The 21,281-nt window shown below is 40.9% G+C and overlaps 1 protein-coding gene across 1 annotated transcript in view; it reads left to right on the top strand.

Annotated features, from left to right (window-relative positions):
• The window catches only part of ABCC4 (ATP binding cassette subfamily C member 4 (PEL blood group)), a 242,544-nt gene that overhangs the window by 58,691 nt on the left and 162,572 nt on the right, over positions 1-21,281 (top strand). Inside the window, exon 4 of the mRNA XM_070579065.1 lies at positions 317-541. Within this exon, the coding sequence (XP_070435166.1) occupies positions 317-541 (225 nt within the window). The remainder of the gene's footprint in view (positions 1-316; positions 542-21,281) is intronic.

Here is a 21,281-nt window from a genome sequence, read left to right as displayed (position 1 = left end):
AAACTGGTATGGCTTGTATTTCTTTGTTTTTGCTGGGAAAAATTTACCCTGAGCTAACATCTGTTGCCAATCTTCCTCTTTTTTTTTTTCTCCCCAAAGCCCCAGTACATAGCTGTGTATTCTAGTTGTAAGTCCTTTTAGTTCTTCCGTGTGAGCCACCACCACAGCATGGCTTCTGACAGACAGGTGGTATGGTTCCACAACCGGGGACTGACTCAGGTCACCGAAGCGGTGAGAGCGCCGAACTTTAACCACTAGGCCACCAGGGCTGGCTCTGGCTTGTATTTCTAATTAAGGCTTTTTTCTTTCCTTTTAGGAAGTCATCAAAATAATCCAGCCCATATTTTTGGGGAAAATTATTGATTATTTTGAAAAGTATGATCCCACCGATTCCGCGGCTTTGTATGAAACGTACGGCTATGCATTTGTGCTGACTGCCTGCACACTCATCTTGGCCATCCTGCACCACTTATATTTTTATCACGTTCAGTGTGCTGGGATGAGGTTGAGAGTAGCCATGTGCCATATGATTTATCGGAAGGTAAGTGTCATTCGGTATCAAAATGTGTACCTCACCTGAAGCATCAGTAGTATTTTGGAAAAGTTCTGTGTGATTTAAAAATTTTGTAAATAGAATCATTTAAACTCTACCAGGGAAGCTAACTATTTATATCAGACTAATTTTTCTTTTCCTTTAAGCAGACTTTACCAATATATGACAGTTTTCTTGTGAGATCAGATCAGGTCTGCCTTCAGTAACATATGGTCACAGGCTGTTGCAAAATACTAAATTTGTAAAAATCTAATGAAAAAATAAGTATCAAATTGATTTTCAATGTTTTCATGCCTAAATCTCATTTGTGTTTATGGAAATTTTCTGGTGGTTGTTCATTAAAACCTTCGTTTACATCAAAGTTGTATCTGAAAATGACCTTCAGTGAAATTGGATCTATAAAGTTTAGGAGAAAAGAGTGTATTTGAGAAAGGGAATGATGATATTTTTTAAATTAACTATTTAATCATCTTCAATGTGACTCTGTTAACTAAAAGAAAAATACAAATGGAATTCATGCCAAATACAGAATCACTCACTGTATTCTGTAGTTAAGGTTGTTTTTAATGATATTATTGAAAATAGATGTTTGGGATAAGGCTTTCAATTTTACATTGTTTTTAGTAATTTGGAGAGAACTTACGGTTTCATCTATTTTATGTTGCTGTTTATTCAAGTTATTTTTTTGTATAATATTTTCTTTCCCTTTATTGTGCCTTATAGAAGTTTTAATGATAGGACCTGATTTGATGTGTTCAGTGTTTCTGTATTGAGAAATGCCATAAAATTATCCCTTAGTTTACCCTGGTCTTAACTAACATAGAAGGATTAAGGATTTTAGGTGTCTTCACAAAGGAGTTGCCACAGATACATCAGTCATTAGCTGAAGGGCTCATTATAAACTTGATCCTGGATATCTCTTTGCCTGGGCTGTGTGCCTTAAAAAAAAAAGCAGAACCTCATTTAACTGTATTGTGTTCTTGAAATTTGCTGAAAGAGTAGATCTTGTGTTATATCGTACACACACAAAATGTGATGGATATGTTAATTAGCTTGAGTATAGTAATTGTTTTCCAATGTATATCAAAACATCACATTGTATACTTCAAATATATACAATTTTTATTAAAAAATAAATAAAATCCTAATTGAAAGATAAACCCAAACAATTGAAATTTAAAGTATTGCTGCTTTTATCTAGTTGCTACTTATCTAGAGCTTCTGTTTCTGGTGAATACTTTTCTTGGCAAAATGCAAGATGTCTCCTCCACATCTTCCTTTGAGCAGAGTCTTATTAATCTTCGAATTCTGTGCATCCTGGAGGCCTGGCATCCTCTTGTCTATGGTAGGCTACAGCATGTAAGCCCGGTTTCCACTTCTGTGGCAAAGGAATGTAGCAATGACTGTACGCTCTCATCAAGGGGTCTTCATTGTCACCATCATCATCATCATCATCATCTTTGTTATACTCTTGCATTCCTTCCTACCATTTAGGAGAATACTCAGATTTCTCTACAAATTAGCTAGATTTTGTCTTTCCAGAAATAGGAAATTTCACTAGAACTCTACTCTGAAAGCCTTAAACACTGAGGTCAGGTTTGAGGTGACGACAGTTCAATGAAACAGAGCTCTTTGCTGCTCCGGTGAGTTGTCCACCTGTTTTTTCTCCTTTCCCCACTAACGCTTTGGACGCTTGCCCTTGGGAAATCCGCCCTGACTTGGCACATTTGCTTACCTGGATGTAAACAACTCCCAAAGTATCAGTTTGCCAGCTTGGTTAGTCTGAAAGGGTTGTCCCTTTATGAAGTCAAGAATTGCTTGGGTTAAACCAGAGACGTAACCTGAAATTCCAGGAACGTGGGAAAGACAGATTTCCTCGTGCACTGCCTTGTATCTAGAATCCTGCTGAGGTGGAGAAATAAGACAGTTCTTCATCACAGGTGGCTGATTCCTTAGGGCAAAAGCTGGTGCTGCAGTGCAGCTCTAACACCCTGCTGCCCTTCCACCTCGGTGAACATTTGCAGGTTATTCTCAGGCCCCACCTCCGAGTCCCTGGTTCTGGGAGAAAATCAGGTTGGGGGTTCTAAGTGGATTGGCTGCTAAGCTCATAGTCATAGTTTGTAGTATTGATGACCTCGTGGGATGCGTCATATATAAAAATGGCTTCTGATTTCTTTACCGGTGCAGAGCTTTGGTAAAATTACTTTCGGCTATTGATCATTAACATTTTTTTTATTGTGGTAAAATATGCATAACATAAAATTGGCCGTTTTAACTCTTTTGAAGTGTACTGTTCAGTGGCATTAAGTACATTCACACTGTTGTGTAGCCATTACCACTATTCGTTGCCAGAACTTTTTCATCTTCCTAAACTGAGACTCTGTGCCCATTAAACAGTAACTGCCCAGTCGCCTCTCCCCACAGCCGCCATCATTCTCCTTTCTGTCTCTGGATTTGACTACTCTAGATACCTCATATAAGTGGAGCCCTGCAATATTTACCATTTTGTGTCTAGCTTGTGTTATGTAGCATAATGTCTTCAGGGTTCATCTATGTTATAGCATGTGTCAGAATTTAATTCCTTTTTAAGTCTGAATAATATTCCATTGTAGGAGTATACAGCGTTTTGTGTATCTGTTGATCTGTCAGTGGACATTTGGGTTGTTTCCACCTTTTGGCTGTTGTGAATAATGCTGCTGTGAACATGGGTGTACAAATACTTGTTCAAGTCCTTGCTTTCACTTCTTTTGAGTACGTCTCCAGAAGTGGAATTGCTGGACTATATATATAGTCATTTTATGTTTAATTTTTTGAGGAACTGCCATACTCTCTTGCACAGGAGCTACATTATTTTGCATCTCACTTGATCATCGATTTTTCTGTTTAACTTGAGGACTAAATGAAGAGAAATTTTTAGGAACTATGATATTTTGTTTGGATCAGTGGCTCCAGTTGGCAGTCTGTTGAAATAGCTCATGGTGGTCTGTTCAGGTTCCTCAGATCTCTTGGGCATTTTTCAGAACATTTTACCAAATAAAGGGATTGTGCAACACAGGCTATACTTTTGTAAAGTCAACAGATTGGCATTAAGAAAGAACACAGGTCCTTCACAGCAATAGTGTTTTGCACATTACACTTGCTCATTTTAGAAAGTCACCACCAGTTGCTGGTCATATTTCCAGCATGGGTTGCTGTCACCTCTGCAGTGGGACCAGTGGCTTACTTTCTGTCTTGTCCTTGACCCAGGAGAAGGAGGACATGTCCAGCTTCAAATCTTGAGGGTTAACTTCCCCAGCTTTAGAGCACAGAACGTGGAGCCAGGCTAGGGGAAGAGGCTAGCTACAGGCAAGGTGCACCTGGATTGAAGACAGCCGACCATCTCCAGCCCCAGTTACTAGTGGGAATGCATCTCCCATTTGCCAGCCCCAACCTCAGGCTCAGGCCTGGGTAGAAGTGAGCCTGAATGTTACGGGCCTCTAGATAACATGTAATCATTCTTGGTAATCAGAATGGGCTTGTCATATGGCACAGAGGTTTTTCTGTATCATAAAATGCGTATAGCATAAAGATTTTTCCTTAAGATCGTTAGCCTAGTCGGCTGTAGGTTTCCTGACCTTGTGTCCATGTTGAAGAACTGTGGCGGTTCCCACAGTGGATCCTGATGATGGATTGGTTTGCTCTGAAAGCAGGTAAAGCCACGGCAGTCAGTCACTGGGGTCACTGACCCTGTTCTGTGTCACTTGTTACCTGATGTAGATCCTTGTAGAATTAGATCAGTTTGGCAAGACGTCTTATTCTGGCTAAAATCTTTGTCTCCACTCTTTCTAGAGTTCCTCAAAGGATAGTTTGTGGGAGAGTATTTGTCCTTCTTTGTTTCAACTTGTAAGATGAGTTGACTCCATGTGAACATCGTAGTTTCCCTTCATCCTTTACTATAGATCTGTCTCATGAGAATTTACATACGGTCCATCCTCATTATTCATGGATTCTGTTTTTGCAAATTTGCCTACTTGCTAAAATTTGTTTGGAACTCCCAAATCAAGACTCAGGACTCTTTCACGATTGGTCGTTTGTGTGCGTGCACAGAGTTCTAAAATTTTGTCACTTGACACATAACCCAGCTGGGGTCAAACAAGATGACGCTGCCTTCTTGTTTTAGCTCTCATACTGTGAACAAGTGTCCTTTCCATGGTCTATTTAGTACCTTGTTTTCCACATTTTTGTGCTTTTTTTGTTTTGGTGATTTTGCTATTTAAAACGGCCCCTAAGCAGAGTGCTGAAGTGCTGTCTAGTGTTCCTAAGCACAGGAAGACTGTGATGTGCCGTATGGGTAAATACGCGTACGCGTGTTGGATGAGCTTGGTTCAGGCATGAGTTATACTGCTGTTTGCTGTAAGTCTCACATTAGTCAATCAACAATAGATGTTAAATAAGATGTCTTTAAATAGGAACACACACAGAACAAGGTTGTGTACGTACTGATCAGTTGATGAAAATGTTACCAAAGGCTGGCAGAAACCTAACCCTGTATTTCCCCTGGGAGCAATTAGTAGTCACTAATTTATTTTCACAGTGACTTTATGAAACATACTAAACAAATAATAAGAATCGACTGTTGATATTTATGTAATACATCTCAGAGGAGTGACCTCTGTAGATGAATATCCTGTTTAGAGAAATAGTTTTACTTACATGCAGTTTTAAGCATTTAAGTGATGTAGTTCTATTTTTAGAATTCTGTGATTTTGGGGAAAATGGACCCTCCTTGTATCCACACTATTTAGATTTCATGGTTTTGGGTACTCTTCATCTCTCTGAATAAAGGACTCTTCCCCTTTCCTTTAATCCTTTCTTTTAAGACCCCTTTTCTCTTGACTATTTTAGTTCTCGCATCTACACACTTCCAGCTCAGTTATATTTTAACATCAGTGGGTAGACCCGCAGCCTTCCTTAATCACAGACTCTGAGTAGGAAGTGAAGGAGCCCATCCAGGATGCAGAGAGCTAAGCTTGCTGATTTCTCCTGAGCAGTGTCTGCAGTAAATGGAGCCTGAGTTTAAAAACAATCTCTGCCCTGGAGTGTGCAGATTGTGAGAGGGGCGGGTTTCCCATTCCTGCAGCCCCTCCCACACCACACTCTTGCCCCCTTCGTCTCCCTCTGAATTTGCTCTGTGGATTGTGGAAGTCATTTGATAGAAAGTTTTGTTAGTGTCTCGGCCATAAGATGTCATTTCATAGTTCTCAGAACTTGATTTTGTTTTAAAGTTAATTTTATTTCAGTGTAGGCTCTATTGCTTTATATTTAGTCTGGACAATATGAAATCACAGACGTTCAACTGTTTTGGGCTTACAAAAACAGCAACTTCGTATAGTTCAATCTAATATTTTGCTTATTGGTCTGTGGTTGTGTTTCCTTTCCGAAGACGTCCAGGGACTGACACCTTGAGAATGTGCCACAGTGGAACTGTGTGGTATTTATGGAAATTAGTGTCTGTCTGGAAGCATGTGATACTTTGGTTGGCCTTTCTCTTCTAATGGTATTTTCTAACCTTCTGACAAAATTAGAATGAACTAGTAATGCTTCTTACACTGGTTAACACTTTCTTTTATATACATCTTTTTCCCTCCATTTTTCTGTTTTAGTTCTGATATAAACTTGAATTGGTGCATTTTGTGAAAAGTGAATCTCATCAAGCGATGATTTGTCAGTGTTCTAGTTTGCTGGGGATGAGCTGAGAGGGGCTGTCAGGTGTGGGTGTAATTTTCCATAGTTAGGAGTTTGAGCTAACAAATCCGAGTTAAGGAAGGAGAGGCTGTCTGGTTTAACTTTCTTCAAAGGGGAAATACCTGCTGCTGGAGAGTTCCCGCAGGCTCCTTGCATTCGGCTGTCTGATAACTTTATCTGCTCAGGGTGGCGGGGGTGGGGTACGGTGCAGCCTGGAAGGGAATCTCTAGCTCAGTGGTTCCCAGAACGTGCTACACGTTGCATTCATGTGGGGGAATCTTTAAAACAACACTGACGCCTGGCCCCTATCCCCAGACATTCTGTTTTAATCGGTATGGGGGCATTTTAAAAGATGCCAGGTGATACTAATAGGCCTCAAATCCATGTTCAGGTTAATTTTATTTTATGCCTTATAACCAAGATCTTCCAGTACATAGGGGTAGCATATGGCTTCCAAGTTTAACCCTTCTCATTGGTGAATAACCCTTTTGAAATTTAAGCATCAAGGATGGTAGCCATTCATCAGTCCCCGTGTCTTGGAATCTGGGCTGGGAATCTCAGGCACGCAGCGCTGAGGTGTTGCGTCAGGCGCACGAGTACCTCATAGAAGACACTGTGCCAGGTCGGATGGGGTCGAGATTGTGAGCATGGACTCTGAGAACAGTCAGACCTGAGTTCAAATCCGCTTTTGCCATTTGCTAAATTGTAACATCTTAAGAGAAATGAATTCACTTCTCAGGGCCTCAGTTTCCTGATCTTTAAAATGAGGATGAAGAATATCTGCTTCATGGCGCTGTTGTGAGCGCTGGATAACTCTTGCAAAGCACTTATTCAGAAGACTTTTATTAAATTTAGGAAGGTGGGAGGTCATAAACGTAACAAGCCTCTGTAGTTAGACTGCTTTTATATGGATCTTAGCTTTCCTCTTTCTGGCTATTTGCCTTAGGCAAACTGCTCTAAGCTTAAATGAAGATAATAGTGCCCAACTCTCATGTTTGTGGTGAGGATTAAATGAGTCAACCTGTGTAAAGCATTTACTCTAGTGCCTGGCATTTAGCTAGTGTTCATACATTCCTATCATCTTTATTATTGTCACTCAATCATAGAAGGCCTGGATACATATAATTAGAGTAAATGGCAGCATACATGCGAAGTAGTGCACAAGTGTGCAGACTTAATGGTTTAGGAAAGGATCCCACTGATTTGTGAAGATGTGCATGTGTGTTGGAGGCATTCCATACATTGAACAATGCTGAGATGGAAAAGCAGAGAGACTTCATTGAGAGAGTGGTAGTAGCACATTGGCGTAAGAATTTAGGAGAACACTAGTAGGTAAATCTGGAAAGACATGTTGAAGCCACATAATGGAGGACCTTGATCATGAGCTTAAGGTCCTTTGGTATATTTAGTTGACAGAGGTGAGCCACTGGAAGTTGTTAGGTAAAGAGATAAATGGTCAGAGTAGCGATTTAGGAAAATGCATCTTCTGATGGCCTACTGCATGTGGCCACACGTGAAGCTATAAGGGGCCACGTGGAGATGACCATAGGGTTGGAAAGGAGAAGTCAGGTCTGGGAGTATCTTATGGGCTATTCATTCATTCACTTTGAGTATTTTTGCCCATTTGATGAAGCATTTAGTTCTCATGAACTGCTCCTAATGTCCAGCAAATGAGAGTTGTGGGTCATTGTAAGAAAATAATTGTCTTGTTTCCTCTAAGACAGGTGAACCAATCTTGTAAAATGATGTGTAGAAATAAATTTTAAATAAATTAGCAAAATGAATTAGTATGTAGGTCTTTTAATGCATTGTAATGTTCATGACAGATGGAGAAAGAAGCCAGCCTTGGGGGATTAACTAGAAGGGGAAAAAGTCATGTTAGAAAAGCATAGTTCTGATAGGAATCCACAAAGCCAGCCAGTTTTGAAACTTGGGCAGTTTCTTAAGCATTGCTGTTTTTGCTTAATGTTGTTGTTCCAAAAATTTGGGAGGACCCCAAAGCCCATCATCCTAAAATGTATTATTTTTGCAGATTCTTCCAGTCTTTGTCTGGCTGCACATACTTATACACTTACAACCTTATTATGATCACAGTTTGTATACAGTTCTGTCAGTGTATTGACTTCATTCTTACCCCCTCGCTGGCTGCATTGTAGTCCGTCCGATGGAGTGCCTGTGTTTGCTAATCGCAGGGTGAAAGGTGTTTATTTTCATGGCCTTACTTTTACTTACATGGTCTGCCACTTTGGCGCATGGTTTGGGCTGCATATGCCAAAAGTCATCTTTAGATGGGTTTTTTTGGTTGTAGCTCTTTACTGGTGGCTGAGAATGGCAGTGCACTGTGCCATCCCGCTGTGCTGATCTCATACAACGTGAGTAGTACCCCCTGGAGGCAGGCTGTGTGTGATTCAGGGTAATAGGTTTTCACTAACCAGCCAGTCTCAAAGCACATTGGTCATAATTGCCAGTCTTCCTCTATTTTGTATGTGGGATGCCGCTACAGCGTGGCTTGATGAGCACTGTGTAGGTCCTTGTGGGCCCAGGATCTGAACCAGCGAACCCCAGGCTGCTGAAGCAGAATGTGTGAACTTAACCACTATGCCACAGGCTGGCCGCCATCATGTCTTTTAAAATGTTCTATTCTGGCCCATTCTCACTCTTTTCTCTTTCTTGGACTCCCCTGACATGTATGTTAGACCTTTTGAAATTGTCTTACAGGTCCCTCGATCTTTTTCTCCTTATTCAGTCTTTTCTCTCTGTTCCTTAGGTTGGATAGTATCTATTGATTAACCTAACTCTTTCTTTTCTCATCTTCAAACTGCTATAAGCCTAGTGAGCTTTTTCACTTCAGATTGTACTTTTCAGTTCTACAATGTTCATTTGGCCCTTTTTTTTTTTTTTTTTTTTTACAGTTTGCATTTTTCTACTGAGAATCTCTGTTTACTTATATTTCCCGTTAATTGGTGAACATATTTCCCTTTAACTCTTTGAACATATGTATTAGTTTCTTTATATCTTTTAAAACCTAACACTTGAGTCAGCTTGGGGTTTTTATTCTTATTCTTTATTTTGGTGGGTTTGCTTTTTATTGTAATGACTCCTTTCTTTCCTGCTATGGGCTACATTTTCCTGTTGCTTTTCCTGTCTAGGACTTTTAAATTGTTTCTTGGACACTATGAATGCTACACTGGAGGTCTGCCTTCTGATCTTCTGAAGATTGTTGAATTTTGTACCAAGAGACAGCTTAATTTTACTGGCTGATCACTTTGAACTTTGCTTTGTTATGTTAAATCTTCAGAAAGCCTAAGATGTTTTTCTCAAACTTCTCTAACTTGGTGAGACTCACCCTTCAAGTCCTGTGTCCTTTGTGGGTCTTATTAGGCCTTGGTGTTAGTCTTTTCTAGGACAAGTCTGGAGTAAGTCTGTTTCAGAGGAGGGTTTCTCAATCCCCAGCACTGTTGAGGGCTGTCTAATTCTTTGATGTGTGTGGAGGGGGTGGAGAATGTGGGGGTGGGTGGCCCTGTGCACTGTAGGATGTTGAACAGCATCTGTGGACTCTACCCACTAGATTCCAGTAGCACTTGTCTAGGTCTAACAACCAGTAACGTCTCCAGATGTTAGCAAATGTCCCCTGGGGTGGGGTGATGCAATCTCCCCAGTTGAGAATCACTGTTCTAGAGAGTGGTCTTTAAGGCCTGATCTTTCTGGTGTCTCAGCTTATACCAGACTTGTTAGTGATACATTAATAAGGTTTCTCCACTCAGGCTGGGCAAGAACTCCAGTGCCCCAGCTCTGCTTGCCCTTCGGGGTCTGTGTTCTGGTGGATGGCACCAGCCCTCTGGTCAGCCTTGGGCAGTCTTGGCCTGGGCCTTTGCAGCCGCTCCTCAGCCAAGGGCTTGCAGCTGTACCCTCTCCCCACCACTCCCTAAGACTGGACATCATTCCTTTCTGTGCCCCTGTTGACTGTCTAGTGCCTGGCCGTGGAGATGCCAGCTGCTTCGGCTACTCCAACACTGACTCCTGCCTTCTTAGCTCAGTGGGGGTGCTGTGTTTTTTGGACTTCAGCTCTCAGCCATGATTCAAAAATGGTCTCCTGGCTGAGAGCCAGAGTGATGGTGGCATTCACCTCCCAGGCATCCCTTCTCTCAGGGGGCAGCCTTGCACTGCCTGTTATCTGATGCTTGAAAACATAATTTTGCCCAGCTGTACGGTTGCAGATGGCGGAGGTAGACGCAGGGGCTAGTCCGCTATCAGTTGCTCACTGGTCTGTCAGAGCAGCAGTCTCTTCACTTCTGCTAGCTGGCTCTTTACGAGCTTTGCAGCCGGGGGCGCTGTGTGTACATACAGGGCGCGGTACTCTGAGCTGTAGGACGTACCTGTTCAACTTTGTTGCCCAACAGGTGGAAGGGTGAGCGTGCGTGCTAGGCTGAGGTTTGCCAAATTCTGTCATGAGTCACCTTCGTGCTTAATAAAAACCCAGAACCCTGGTCTAATGCCAGACCTACTTCCTTGGAATTTCTAAGGAAAAGGGCTGCTAATCTGTATATTTAATCTGTCAGGGATCACAGATTCCTGTCATGGGGACAGTTGCAGGAGCACTGTCCTAGAGCCCTGTCAGCAGTTAGGGGCAGGGGCCAAGGTGGATGCGGTGCCTCCTCGGAAAGTGAGAGGGGGGCGTGAATACCTGCATTCCTTTCCTTGGATTAATGCAGAAATCATGACTGATATTTATTTTTTAAGTTACTAATTAATTAAAAAAATTTTGTTTGAAAGTATTTTTATTTCTTCGTTCTTTTAAGATCTCTAGATTTAGAATTTTTGGTTGGTGGTTATTTTCTTTCAAGTCTTTAAAGCTATCTGTTTTTTAAATTAAAAAATTTTAAATTTTTAATTGTGATAAAATACACATAAGGTTGAGCATCTAGCATTTTTTTTTTTTTTTGAGGAAGATTAGCCCTGAGCTAACTACTGTCAGTCCTCCTCTTTTTTGCTGAGGAAGACTGGCCCTGAGCTAACATCCATGCCCATCTTCCTCTACTTTATACGTGGGACACCTACCACAGCATGGCTTTTGCCAAGCGGTGCCATGTCTGCACCCTCGATCCCAACCGGTGAACCCCGGGCCTCTGAGAAGTGGAACTTGTGCGCTTAAGCACCACCAGGCCGGCTCTTCTAGCATTTTTGAGTTTACAATTCAGAGGCATTAAGTACACTCATGTTGGGGCCGGCCCCGTGGCTGAGTGGTTAAGTTCGCACGCTCCACTGGGGTGGCTCAGGGTTTTGCTGGTTCAGATCCTGGGCGCAGACATGGCACAGCTCATCAGGCCACGTTGAGGCGGTGTCCCACATGCCACAACTAGAAGGACCTGCAACTAAGATATACAACTGTCTACCGGGGGCAGTTTGAGAGATAAAGCAGGAAAAAAAAGATTGGCCACAGTTGTTAGCTCAGGTGCCAATCTTTGGGGGAAAAAAGGTACACTCATGTTGTTGTGCAACCGTCACCACCATCCACCTCCAGAACTCTTTTCATCATGTAACACTGAAACTCTGTGCTTATTAAACTGCAACTGCCGGTTCCCCCTCCCCCGGCCCGTGGCACCCTCCATTCTACCTTTTGTCTCTGTGAATTTGTCTATCCTAGGTATCACATGTAAATGGAATCATACAGGATTTGACTTTGTTTCTCTGGTCATTTAGCATAATGTTCTCAAGGTTAATTTAAGTTTTAAATAGGTATAGGTCATACAATTACTTAGTATCCATTGAAAAAATTCCCATTCCCCGTGATCCTCAACTCTGTTGGTGAACTTTGTTAGTTGTGGAGGAAAAGGAAAGCGTTTCAGAGAGGATTCCACACCTCTCTGGCTCCCCGTGCTGAGCAGCAGCTCTGTCCTGGGTATGTTTTGAAGTCCTCGTCTCCTTCTTTCTGCTCCCTCTGGGACCCATTAGCTGAACCAGCTGGGTCATTTTCTTTGTTCACTATCTCTGCGTCATAACAGCTGTTGGCACTCAGCTGCTATTTGGTACCCTGCCCCCAGGGAGAAGGAGCATGTGGGATTTAGAAAAATGGAATCTGATGCGTGTGATGTAGTTTTCCTCATTGCTCTGTGCACTTTTCTCCTAATTCCTTTGTATAGACTGGTGATAGAAATTAAGGCAGCGCTGGTTTGGTAAGTTTGGTTCTAAAACTGTGTATTGTGAATAAATCATAATTTAGACGGCATCTTCTTTTGTCATTTTTTTTCTTTCTGCCGCATGGATTTCTTCATTTTCCAAAAGCTTCAAAGATGATGTTTAAAAGGCAACGAGTCATGCAGCTAGTTTTGCAATATTACAGAAGTGTGCCCGGTTACGTTAGGTTTGCTGCATATCCATCCTCCTCAAGTCCAATACTTTGATAAATATAAACCATTAGGAAAAAAGGAAAATCCCATTTGTAAAATATCCTCATTTTGATGAATTCTCAGTAGAATTATGTACAATGGTTGAGTATGTAGTGGGCATATTACTTCCCTCTTGTCTTCTTTTGGTCTGGAAGAAGGCACATGATAAGCAAAATAATGGTAAACTTCTTAATAGAAAACATAGTTAGAATTGTTATGAAAGGCTTAGCATATGGCCTCATCTGTAAATTTTTATGGCTAAACATGCCGTATTTGAGATTGATTATAAACACTTTTGTTTTTATAATTTTTTTTTAAGAAAAATGTGATTAAAAAAGGTTTAAAAACAAAGTTGATAGAGGTTTGTTTTTTCCTCCCTTCTAGTGGGAGCACAGTTCATTTACATTCTCCTTGTGATTATCTTCTCTCACCTAACCCTGAAATGTATATTTGCACTTGTGTGTGAACCTGCTCTCCTTTCTCTCTCTGTCATGGGGCTTTTCACACACTCTCTATTTTTCTTTCTTCCTGTTGCCCTCCCAGCTCACCTTTGCCACAACTGTTATGTATTGCTCATTGCTCTGTACTCTCTCTTGTTTGGTAAACAGTCAGGTGGGCCTTCTGTTTCAAACAAGGAAATTAGCAAGGCAGGGTCTGGGTGTGAGGGGTCTTTCAGTGTTTCTCTGGGAATGTGGTACTGCTTTGAATATACTACCATCAAATTGCCTTACATATTCTTTGCATCCGTATTGGTAGGCTTCATTAATTAAATTGTGGTAATTTTCCTCAAAGAGTAAACATTCACTACCTCCCCACTCTTCAAAGCACCTGTTTTTAGTTCAGTGATTAGATTTTCTGAAATGTTCCCAAGGATGGGGACACTTTAGGCATCCAGAGTATGAAGTGAGCGTTTTTCATGTAGCATCGTCACTAGCAAACTGTTGGGTACTCTGTGTAGCGGTCACCAGGATGGGAGCCTGACCGTGCTTTGCTTGTCTTCATCCTACAGGGGCTGTGGAGCCTCAGGGTTTCCAGGGTGATGGAGAAGGCCCCCATGGTGATGGAGAGGCCACCCACGGCCCTAGGGAGTGATGAGGTCAGGGAATGTGGAGAAACTCCTCCTGAGGAGTTCAAGTCTTCAGCCTGACCTCGGAGCAGATATTACAGGCTCCCAAGACCCCAGTGCTTCTTGGGGGTCCACACTGTGGCCCTCATGCCCACTCTGTACATGTCTGTCTGGACTCTTGACTCTCATAGTTCTAGTGGTATAATGGTAAAAGGTGGCCAACAGAGTTTAAAAAAAAAAAAAAAAAAGCTAATGATCCTTCCAGGAGGTAAATGCCAAATCCTTCAACACTTGCAGAGAGCTTTCTGTACAGGTGTGTTTGGTTGTGTGCCAGCCATGGAAAATCAGCACCCACCCCCCCCCCAAAAAAAAAGCAGTGGAGCTGTCAAATTCCAGAGCACAGGTTGCTGATTTTGTATGGACTTTGTTTTTCATTTCCTTGAATCTTTTTACTTCTACAGAACCATTGGGGGAATCTGACTAACTTTTTGGCATTGTCCTCCAATCATGTTCTTGGGGATGGAAGTTATTAGGCAGTCCTGGGCCCTCCCCTCAAAAACAGAGACTAATGGCTTTAGGTTATACAGTCATGAAAGTAGATGTGGCAGCATTACTAAGCAACTCTGGGCAATGATATTGGAAAAATGCAGGCAATTTTCTGCTTCAAGCTAAACATACTCGTTGTAGTTGCCTGTTGCAGGAATACCCAGTTTACCTGGAAAAAACTGCATTACCTGACAAACTCAACTCTGGGGTAGGGCCATGAACCAGGAGGTAAGCCAGAAATGCAAAATAGGTGATACAAGTACCCGTTTTCTGTTCTGAAAGTCTTTTGGGTTCTCAGAGCCTATTTTCTCTGACTACTTACAATATTAGGAGGCTGTATCGTAGCTTAGAAAGAGTAGTAGGTAATGGTCAGATAGTCTGATGAAAGTTTGAAGGGGTAGCTTGACAGCAAGGGACAGGATGCAAGTATAAAGTATGCAAAACCCAAAAAGCGGGGCCATCTGGGGCACTGGGAGGAGCGTCCACACTCACTGGGGGTCATTGACGTTGGGTAAGGGTCATGTTGGTAACCAGGAACTTGCATCATGAAGATGGTAAACTATACTTTGCATCTTCTGTTTGAAAGGACTGATAGAGAAGGTTTTGGGGAGAGTTTCTATTAAAATAAAGATTGGATTCTTGAAGGGATAATACTTTTCACCAGTCTGGAAAATTCACTTCTGCAGAAAGAACATTCCTTTCTCCCCATTCCTTTGGTGGTGATACTTAGGTGTCCGCACTTGGGTTTTGTGTTCCATTTCTGCTGATTAAAATAATTGAGAAAGGAGAAACAGTTTATTTTTCAAGTGAATGACAAATATTACTTACATTTGCTTCTAAAAAATTGAACAAAATTAATGTTTTGGCCTAGATTATAGAACTCTCTTATAACCCCAGGTGTATTTTCATGGTCCCTCATAGTAGGAACCAACCATAGGTGGATCCCTGCTCTGATGGAGTTTGCATTCCACAGTTCACAATATTGTTCTTAATGGCCATGTAGATTCTATTATAACCAATAATTAGATATTTAGATTGTTTTCCAGTTTTTCTGTATTAACATACAGCAGTACAACGAACATTATTAAAGCTAAACCTTTGGAGACATCTTTAATTTCTCAGAGTGTATACATTTTAAGGCTTTTGGTATGCCAGATTTCTGCTCAGAGAGTTGTTAGTTATTAAGATTCTCTCCAGTGAAATGAGATGTCCCCACACCCTTGCCAAGATTGGGTGTTATATGTGTATATGGGTGTGTGTGTGTGTGTGTGTGTGTGTGTGTATTTTTTTTTTTTTGGTGAGGAAGATTGGCCCTGAGCTAACATCTGTTCCCAATCTACCTCTTTTTGCTTGAGAAAGATTGTTGCTGAGCTAACATCCTTGCCAGTCTTCTATTTTGTATGTGGGCCAGCGTCCCAGCATGGCCCAATGAGCAGAACGTAGGTCTGCACCCAGGATCGGAACCCGTGAACCTTGGGCCGCCAAAATGGAGCGTGCGAACTTAACTACTATGCCACCGAGCCAGTCCCCTGGATGTTATATTTTTCATGTTTGCAGTTTCACTGATTTCTAGGTGAAAAATAGTGCTGCTTTGTTGTTTTAATTTACCTTTAAGTAATAATGAATTTGAGTATTTGCAAATTTTCATTAGCTATCAGTGTTTTCCTTAGTGAATTTTCTGCGCGAGTTCTTTCTGTGTGCCTCACCCCTCCCCTTTTATTTGGTAGGCTTTTATAATTCAGATTGATATTTCGGTGCTCTTGATTTATTAAAGATAATAACCCTGGGTTTGGCATATGTAGTGCAAATATTGACTCCAGTTTGTTTTGTTTGACTTTTATTATTCTCATGGTGAAACTGTTTTGCTTTCACAAGGAACAAATTTGACCAAATAGTATTCTTTTATAACATGTCAACTTAAGGAAATGTAGAACCAAACATTAGCAGAACAATGATGCATTGATTATATGTTGTTTTTCACTACCCTGGAGGGGAACTATTTTTAACTATAACATATACACTTTATTAGAACCAAACTTTAATTTTCTACATTAACAAGGAACAGCAGTAAATTGTCTTCATTAAAAAAAAGTACTGAGAGCCTTTTCTCTGTCAGGCAGTCATACTGCCAGCTAATTTTTCATCTGCAAAATAAGAATAATTCTTACTTTGTAAGGTTGTGTCCTATTCAGTTGTTGGGCTTGCAGTAGGTGTTCAATAAATGGTAGTTAGTTTTGTGATCATGGTGGCATAAATGAGTATGACAGCATCTGCGCACTCACTGAGCTGGTAGCTCCCAAGGTCAACAGGCATATAATTGATTACACTAGATGCTCTTCTGAAAGTGTGAACAGAGTGATCTTTTGGTTTGGTTTGGTTTTGTGGGTTTTGTTTTTGTTTCTTTGGTCTTGGTCTTAGGTAGAATCTTAGATCATCAATTTTCTTTCTTTCTTTTTTTTTGGCACCTGAGCTAACATCTGTTGCCAATCTTTTTTTGTTTTTTTCCTGCTTTTTCTCCCCAAATCCCCCCAGTACATAGTTGTATATTTTAGTTGTGGGCCCTTCTGGTTGTGGCATGTGGCACAACACCTCAATGTGGCCTGATGAGCGGTGCCGTGTCCGTGCCGAGGATCCGAACCGGCGAAACGTTGGGCCACCGAAGCAGAGTGCACGAACTTAACCACTCGGCCACGGAGCCAGCTCTGTTTCTTTCTTTTGAATGTAAAGCATTTAAAACTAGAAATTGCCTCTAAGACTTGTTTTAGCTGTATCCTACAAATTATGATATGGTGTATTTTCATTATCACTTATTTAAAAATATTTCTGATTTCCCATATGTTGTTAATTTCCAAATATTTGGGGTTTTTAGAGAGAATCTTATTCCTGATTTCTAATTTAATTATCTTGTCATCAGAGAACATTCTGTGTAACATTTTTATATTTAGAAATCTATTGAGATTTATGGCCCCAGCATATGATCTGTGTTGGAGAACTTCCAATGTGTATTTGAGAAAACTGTCCTGCAGTTACGGTTCCTAGTTCAGATCTTCTGTCTCTCCTTACTGATATATATGTATTTTTTCTGCTTGTATCAGTTACTGGGAGAGGAATGTTTGAAATCTCCTACTATGATTGTAGAGTTTCCTGATCTTTCTCCTTAGTTCTGTCTGTTTTGGTCTCATATGAATCCATGCACATTTAGGAGTGGTTAAGTTGACCTTCTTATCATTATGAAATGTCTCTCTTAATCTCTGGTAATATTCCTTGTCTCACTGTCTGCAGTGTCTGATATTAATATAGCCATACCAGGTTTCTTGTGCCTCCTGTTTGCATGGCATATCGTTTTCCATCCTTTTACTTTCAACCATTAGTATTTAAAGTGCATCTCACATATACAGCAAGCTAGGTCCTTCTTTTGTTAATCCAGTGTGACTGTAGTCCAGTCTCTGGCTTTTAGCCGGAATGTTATTCTATTTACGTTTAGTGTAAATATTGATGTGATTGGGTTTAAGCCTTTCAGCTTGCTAGTTTCTTTCTGTTTGTCTGTTTTTCTTTTCTCCATTCCTGACTTCTTTTGGGTCAATTAGATATTTTTAGTATTCTATTTTGATTCCTCAATTGGCTTTTTGGCAGTATCTCTTTCTGTATTTTTAGTGTTGCTTTAGGGACTAAAATAGGCATCTTAGTTTATTACAGTCTTTAAAATTTTTTTTTTATTATTATTTTTGGATAATTCGCCCAGATTTCGCCCAGAGCTAACATCCGTTGCCAATCTTCCTCTTTTTTTTTGCTTGAGGATGATTAGCCCTGATCTAACATCTGTACCAGTCTTCCTCTGTTTTGTGATGCCTCCACAGCATGGCTGATGAGTGGAGTAGGTCCACGCCTGAGATCCAAACCTGTAAACCCAGACTGTAAAAGCAGAGCACAAGAAAGTTTAACCACTTGGCCATGGGGCCGGCCCCTGTTATAGTCTTTTTAGTGTATTATTAGAGAAGGGTAGTAAAATTCTGTTACCCTGTTTATTGTAATATTGGACAAAGGAGGTAAAATTCTGTTAGACTTCCCCATCCATTGTGCTGTTGTTATTATATATTTTATATCTATACCCACAATCCAGTGTTACCATTGTTTACTTTAAGCAATCGCTTATCTTTTAAAGAAAAGGTAAAATATAATCTTTCATGTTTACCCACATATTTGCCATTTTAGTTTCTTTTTATTTCTTTCTGTACATCTGAGTTTCCATCTGGTATTGTTGCCCTTTAACTTGAAGAATAATCTTTTATAATTTCTTATAGTTCAGATCTGTTGGTGATAAATTCTCTCAGTCTTTATCTGAAAATGTCTTCATTTCACCCTCATCATTTGAAGGACTGTTTTGTTGGTTATACAATTCTGGGTTGACAGTTACTCTTGTGGATGTTGTTCCACTGTCTTCTTATCTCCCTTGTTTCTGATAATTTAGCCATCAGTTTTACTGTTGTTACTTTGCATATAATGGGTTTTTCTATGACTCTTTTCGAGCCTTTTTCTTACTTTTTGGTTTTCAGCAGTTTGACTGATATGCCTAGGCATAGGTCTCTTTGTTTTGATCCTTCTTGGGTTTGCTAAGATTCTTAGGTATGTAAATTAATACTTTCTATCAAACTTGGAAAAATTTCAGCCATTATTTAAATTACATAAATTTTTTTCTTCCCTATTTCATTGTTGTCTTCCAGCACTCCAATTGCCCGATATTGTCCCACTGAACCTTCAGGTTTAGTTTTTTTGTTTTTTTCCTTCAATCTTTCTCTTTTTTTCCTGTTTGTTCTTCAGATTGTAAACTGTAGAAGAAGGGGTTAATGAATCTGGTGACTGATCAGTAGAAATTATCTGCTATTAAAGTTATCTAGGGTTTTTTTTTTTTTGGGAAGATTAACTCTGAGCTAACTACTGCCACTCCTCCTCTTTTTGCTGAGGAAGACTGGCTCTGAGCTAGCATCCATGCCTGTCTTCCTCTACTTTATTTGTGGGACGCCTACCACAACATGGCTTTTGCCAAGCAGTGCCATGTCTGCACCCGGGATCCTAAATGGCAAACCCTGGTCTGCTGAGAACCCTGGGCTAAGTGTGCACTTAGCCACTGTGCCACAGGGCTGGCCCCCCTAGGGAATTGTTTGTGTTGTATTTTTTAGTTCTAGAATTTCCATTTGCTTCTTTTTGATAGTGTCCATCTCTCTCCTGAAAGTACTCATCCATTCACTTATTATAACTATGTTTTCCTAAGTACTCGAATATATTTATAATAGTTGTTTTATAGTTCTTGTCTACTAATTCCAAAATCTGGGTCATCTCAGGATCTATTTCTATTGCCTGTGTTTTTTGTCCTTGATTATGGGTCACTTTTTCTTTTTCTTTTTTTTAAAGATTTTATTTTTTTCCTTCTTCTCCCCAAAGCCCCCCAGTATATAGTTGTATATTCTTAGTTGTGGGTCTTTCTAGTTGTGGTATGTGGGATGCCACCTCAGCGCAGCTTGATGAGCGGTGCCATGTCCACGCCCAGGATTCGAGCTCACAAAACCCTGGACTGCTGAAGCAGAGCCTGCGAACCCAACCACTTAGCCACGGGGCCAGGCCCATGGGTCACATTTTCTTGCTTTGCATGTCTACTAATTGTTTACTGTGTTGGACATTATGAGGGATAACATGATAGGGAGTCTGGCTTAAAGGGTATTGAGTTTTGTTCTGGTAAGCAATTCCTGGCAGATTGGTCCTGTCAAGATTGGTTCATTCTTTCTACTTATCTGTCTGTTTATCTATTTCCCTACCTACTTACCTATCCACCTAGGGCAGATATTTCCACTTTGAACTTAGTCTAAGTGCATGGCTCTTTCTCTGGAGTGTGATCTCTGTTACTAAGGCATGGCCCTCCTTGTATCTAAGTTGAATGTCTAAGGCACTTAGAAAGATGTCTTTCTTCTAGTTGGGCAGATGCTCCAGGGTCTTCTAGCACTGCGTGACCTCTGGAGTCTCCCTTCAGCACTCAGCCCCACTGCCCATGTACAGTGAAGCCCTGGCAAAGTACTCACGGTAAATCCCCCCAAAAACTTTCTGGGGCCTACCCTCTGCTCCTCTGGCCCACAAATTTCAGGTGTTTCTGCAACTTGGCACATCCATCTCATCCTCCTTGGCGGGAAACTGCAGTGTTGCCTGGGCAGAAAATGCCCCCAGGCAGAAAGCCAGGCCAGTCACTGGGCTTGTTCTTGTATTTCCCTTCTCTCAAGGCTCACAGTCCTGTGCTGCCTGTGTGCAGTGCCTGAGAACAGCTGCTACACAGATTGTGTCCAGTTTTGTAGTTTCACAATAGAGGGCAAGTCCAGGACCAATTATTCTTTCATGGTTGGGAGCAGAAGTCTGGCAGTTTGCCTGCAAGCTGTGTCTTCCTCATTAATAATATTAATGAAACTTCACAGTTTTTTTACTCCTTTATGGAGTATGACTGATTTTCTTTGGACAGATCCTTTATTTCTGTGTTGGCTGCAGAATTATTGTTAACTTATGTTAATACCCAAGTGTCTGAGTTTCCAGAGCCCAGCCTTCTAATCCATCACTATACCTGGTCATAGAGGTAGCTGAATGACCAGTAGTCCTAATGGTGCTCCCAGAGGAACTTTGTCTTCTGCACAGATTGTCCTCTGCGCCATCCTACCCTGTCCTTCTCATTGTCAGCAGTGGTGGTAGTCTGTAAATGATAATTCCAGTTGGAGGCAGTTGTCTTGAGATTTTTTGAAAATCTTCAGTTTAGAGTGCCATTCTGCCTTAATTTATTTGTTAAAATTAGGTATCATATATCTACTCCATAATGCATTTTCTGCATGAGGGATTAATGTGTATTTGTATGTAGAATTGGCTTTAAAAATATTTTCAAGATAGTTTTCATAATTAAGGCACAATAAGATCTGTTTGTTTCCTGTATGGGCGTTTCTTTCTTCCTTTTTTAGGGGATATGTGTGTGTGTATTTTG

The sequence above is a fragment of the Equus przewalskii genome, chromosome 16, assembly GCF_037783145.1.
Source record: "Equus przewalskii isolate Varuska chromosome 16, EquPr2, whole genome shotgun sequence".
Classification (NCBI taxonomy): Eukaryota; Metazoa; Chordata; class Mammalia; order Perissodactyla; family Equidae; genus Equus; species Equus przewalskii.
The sequence above is the reverse complement of the archived record's forward strand: the minus strand, read 5'-3'. Positions and strand labels throughout refer to the sequence as shown.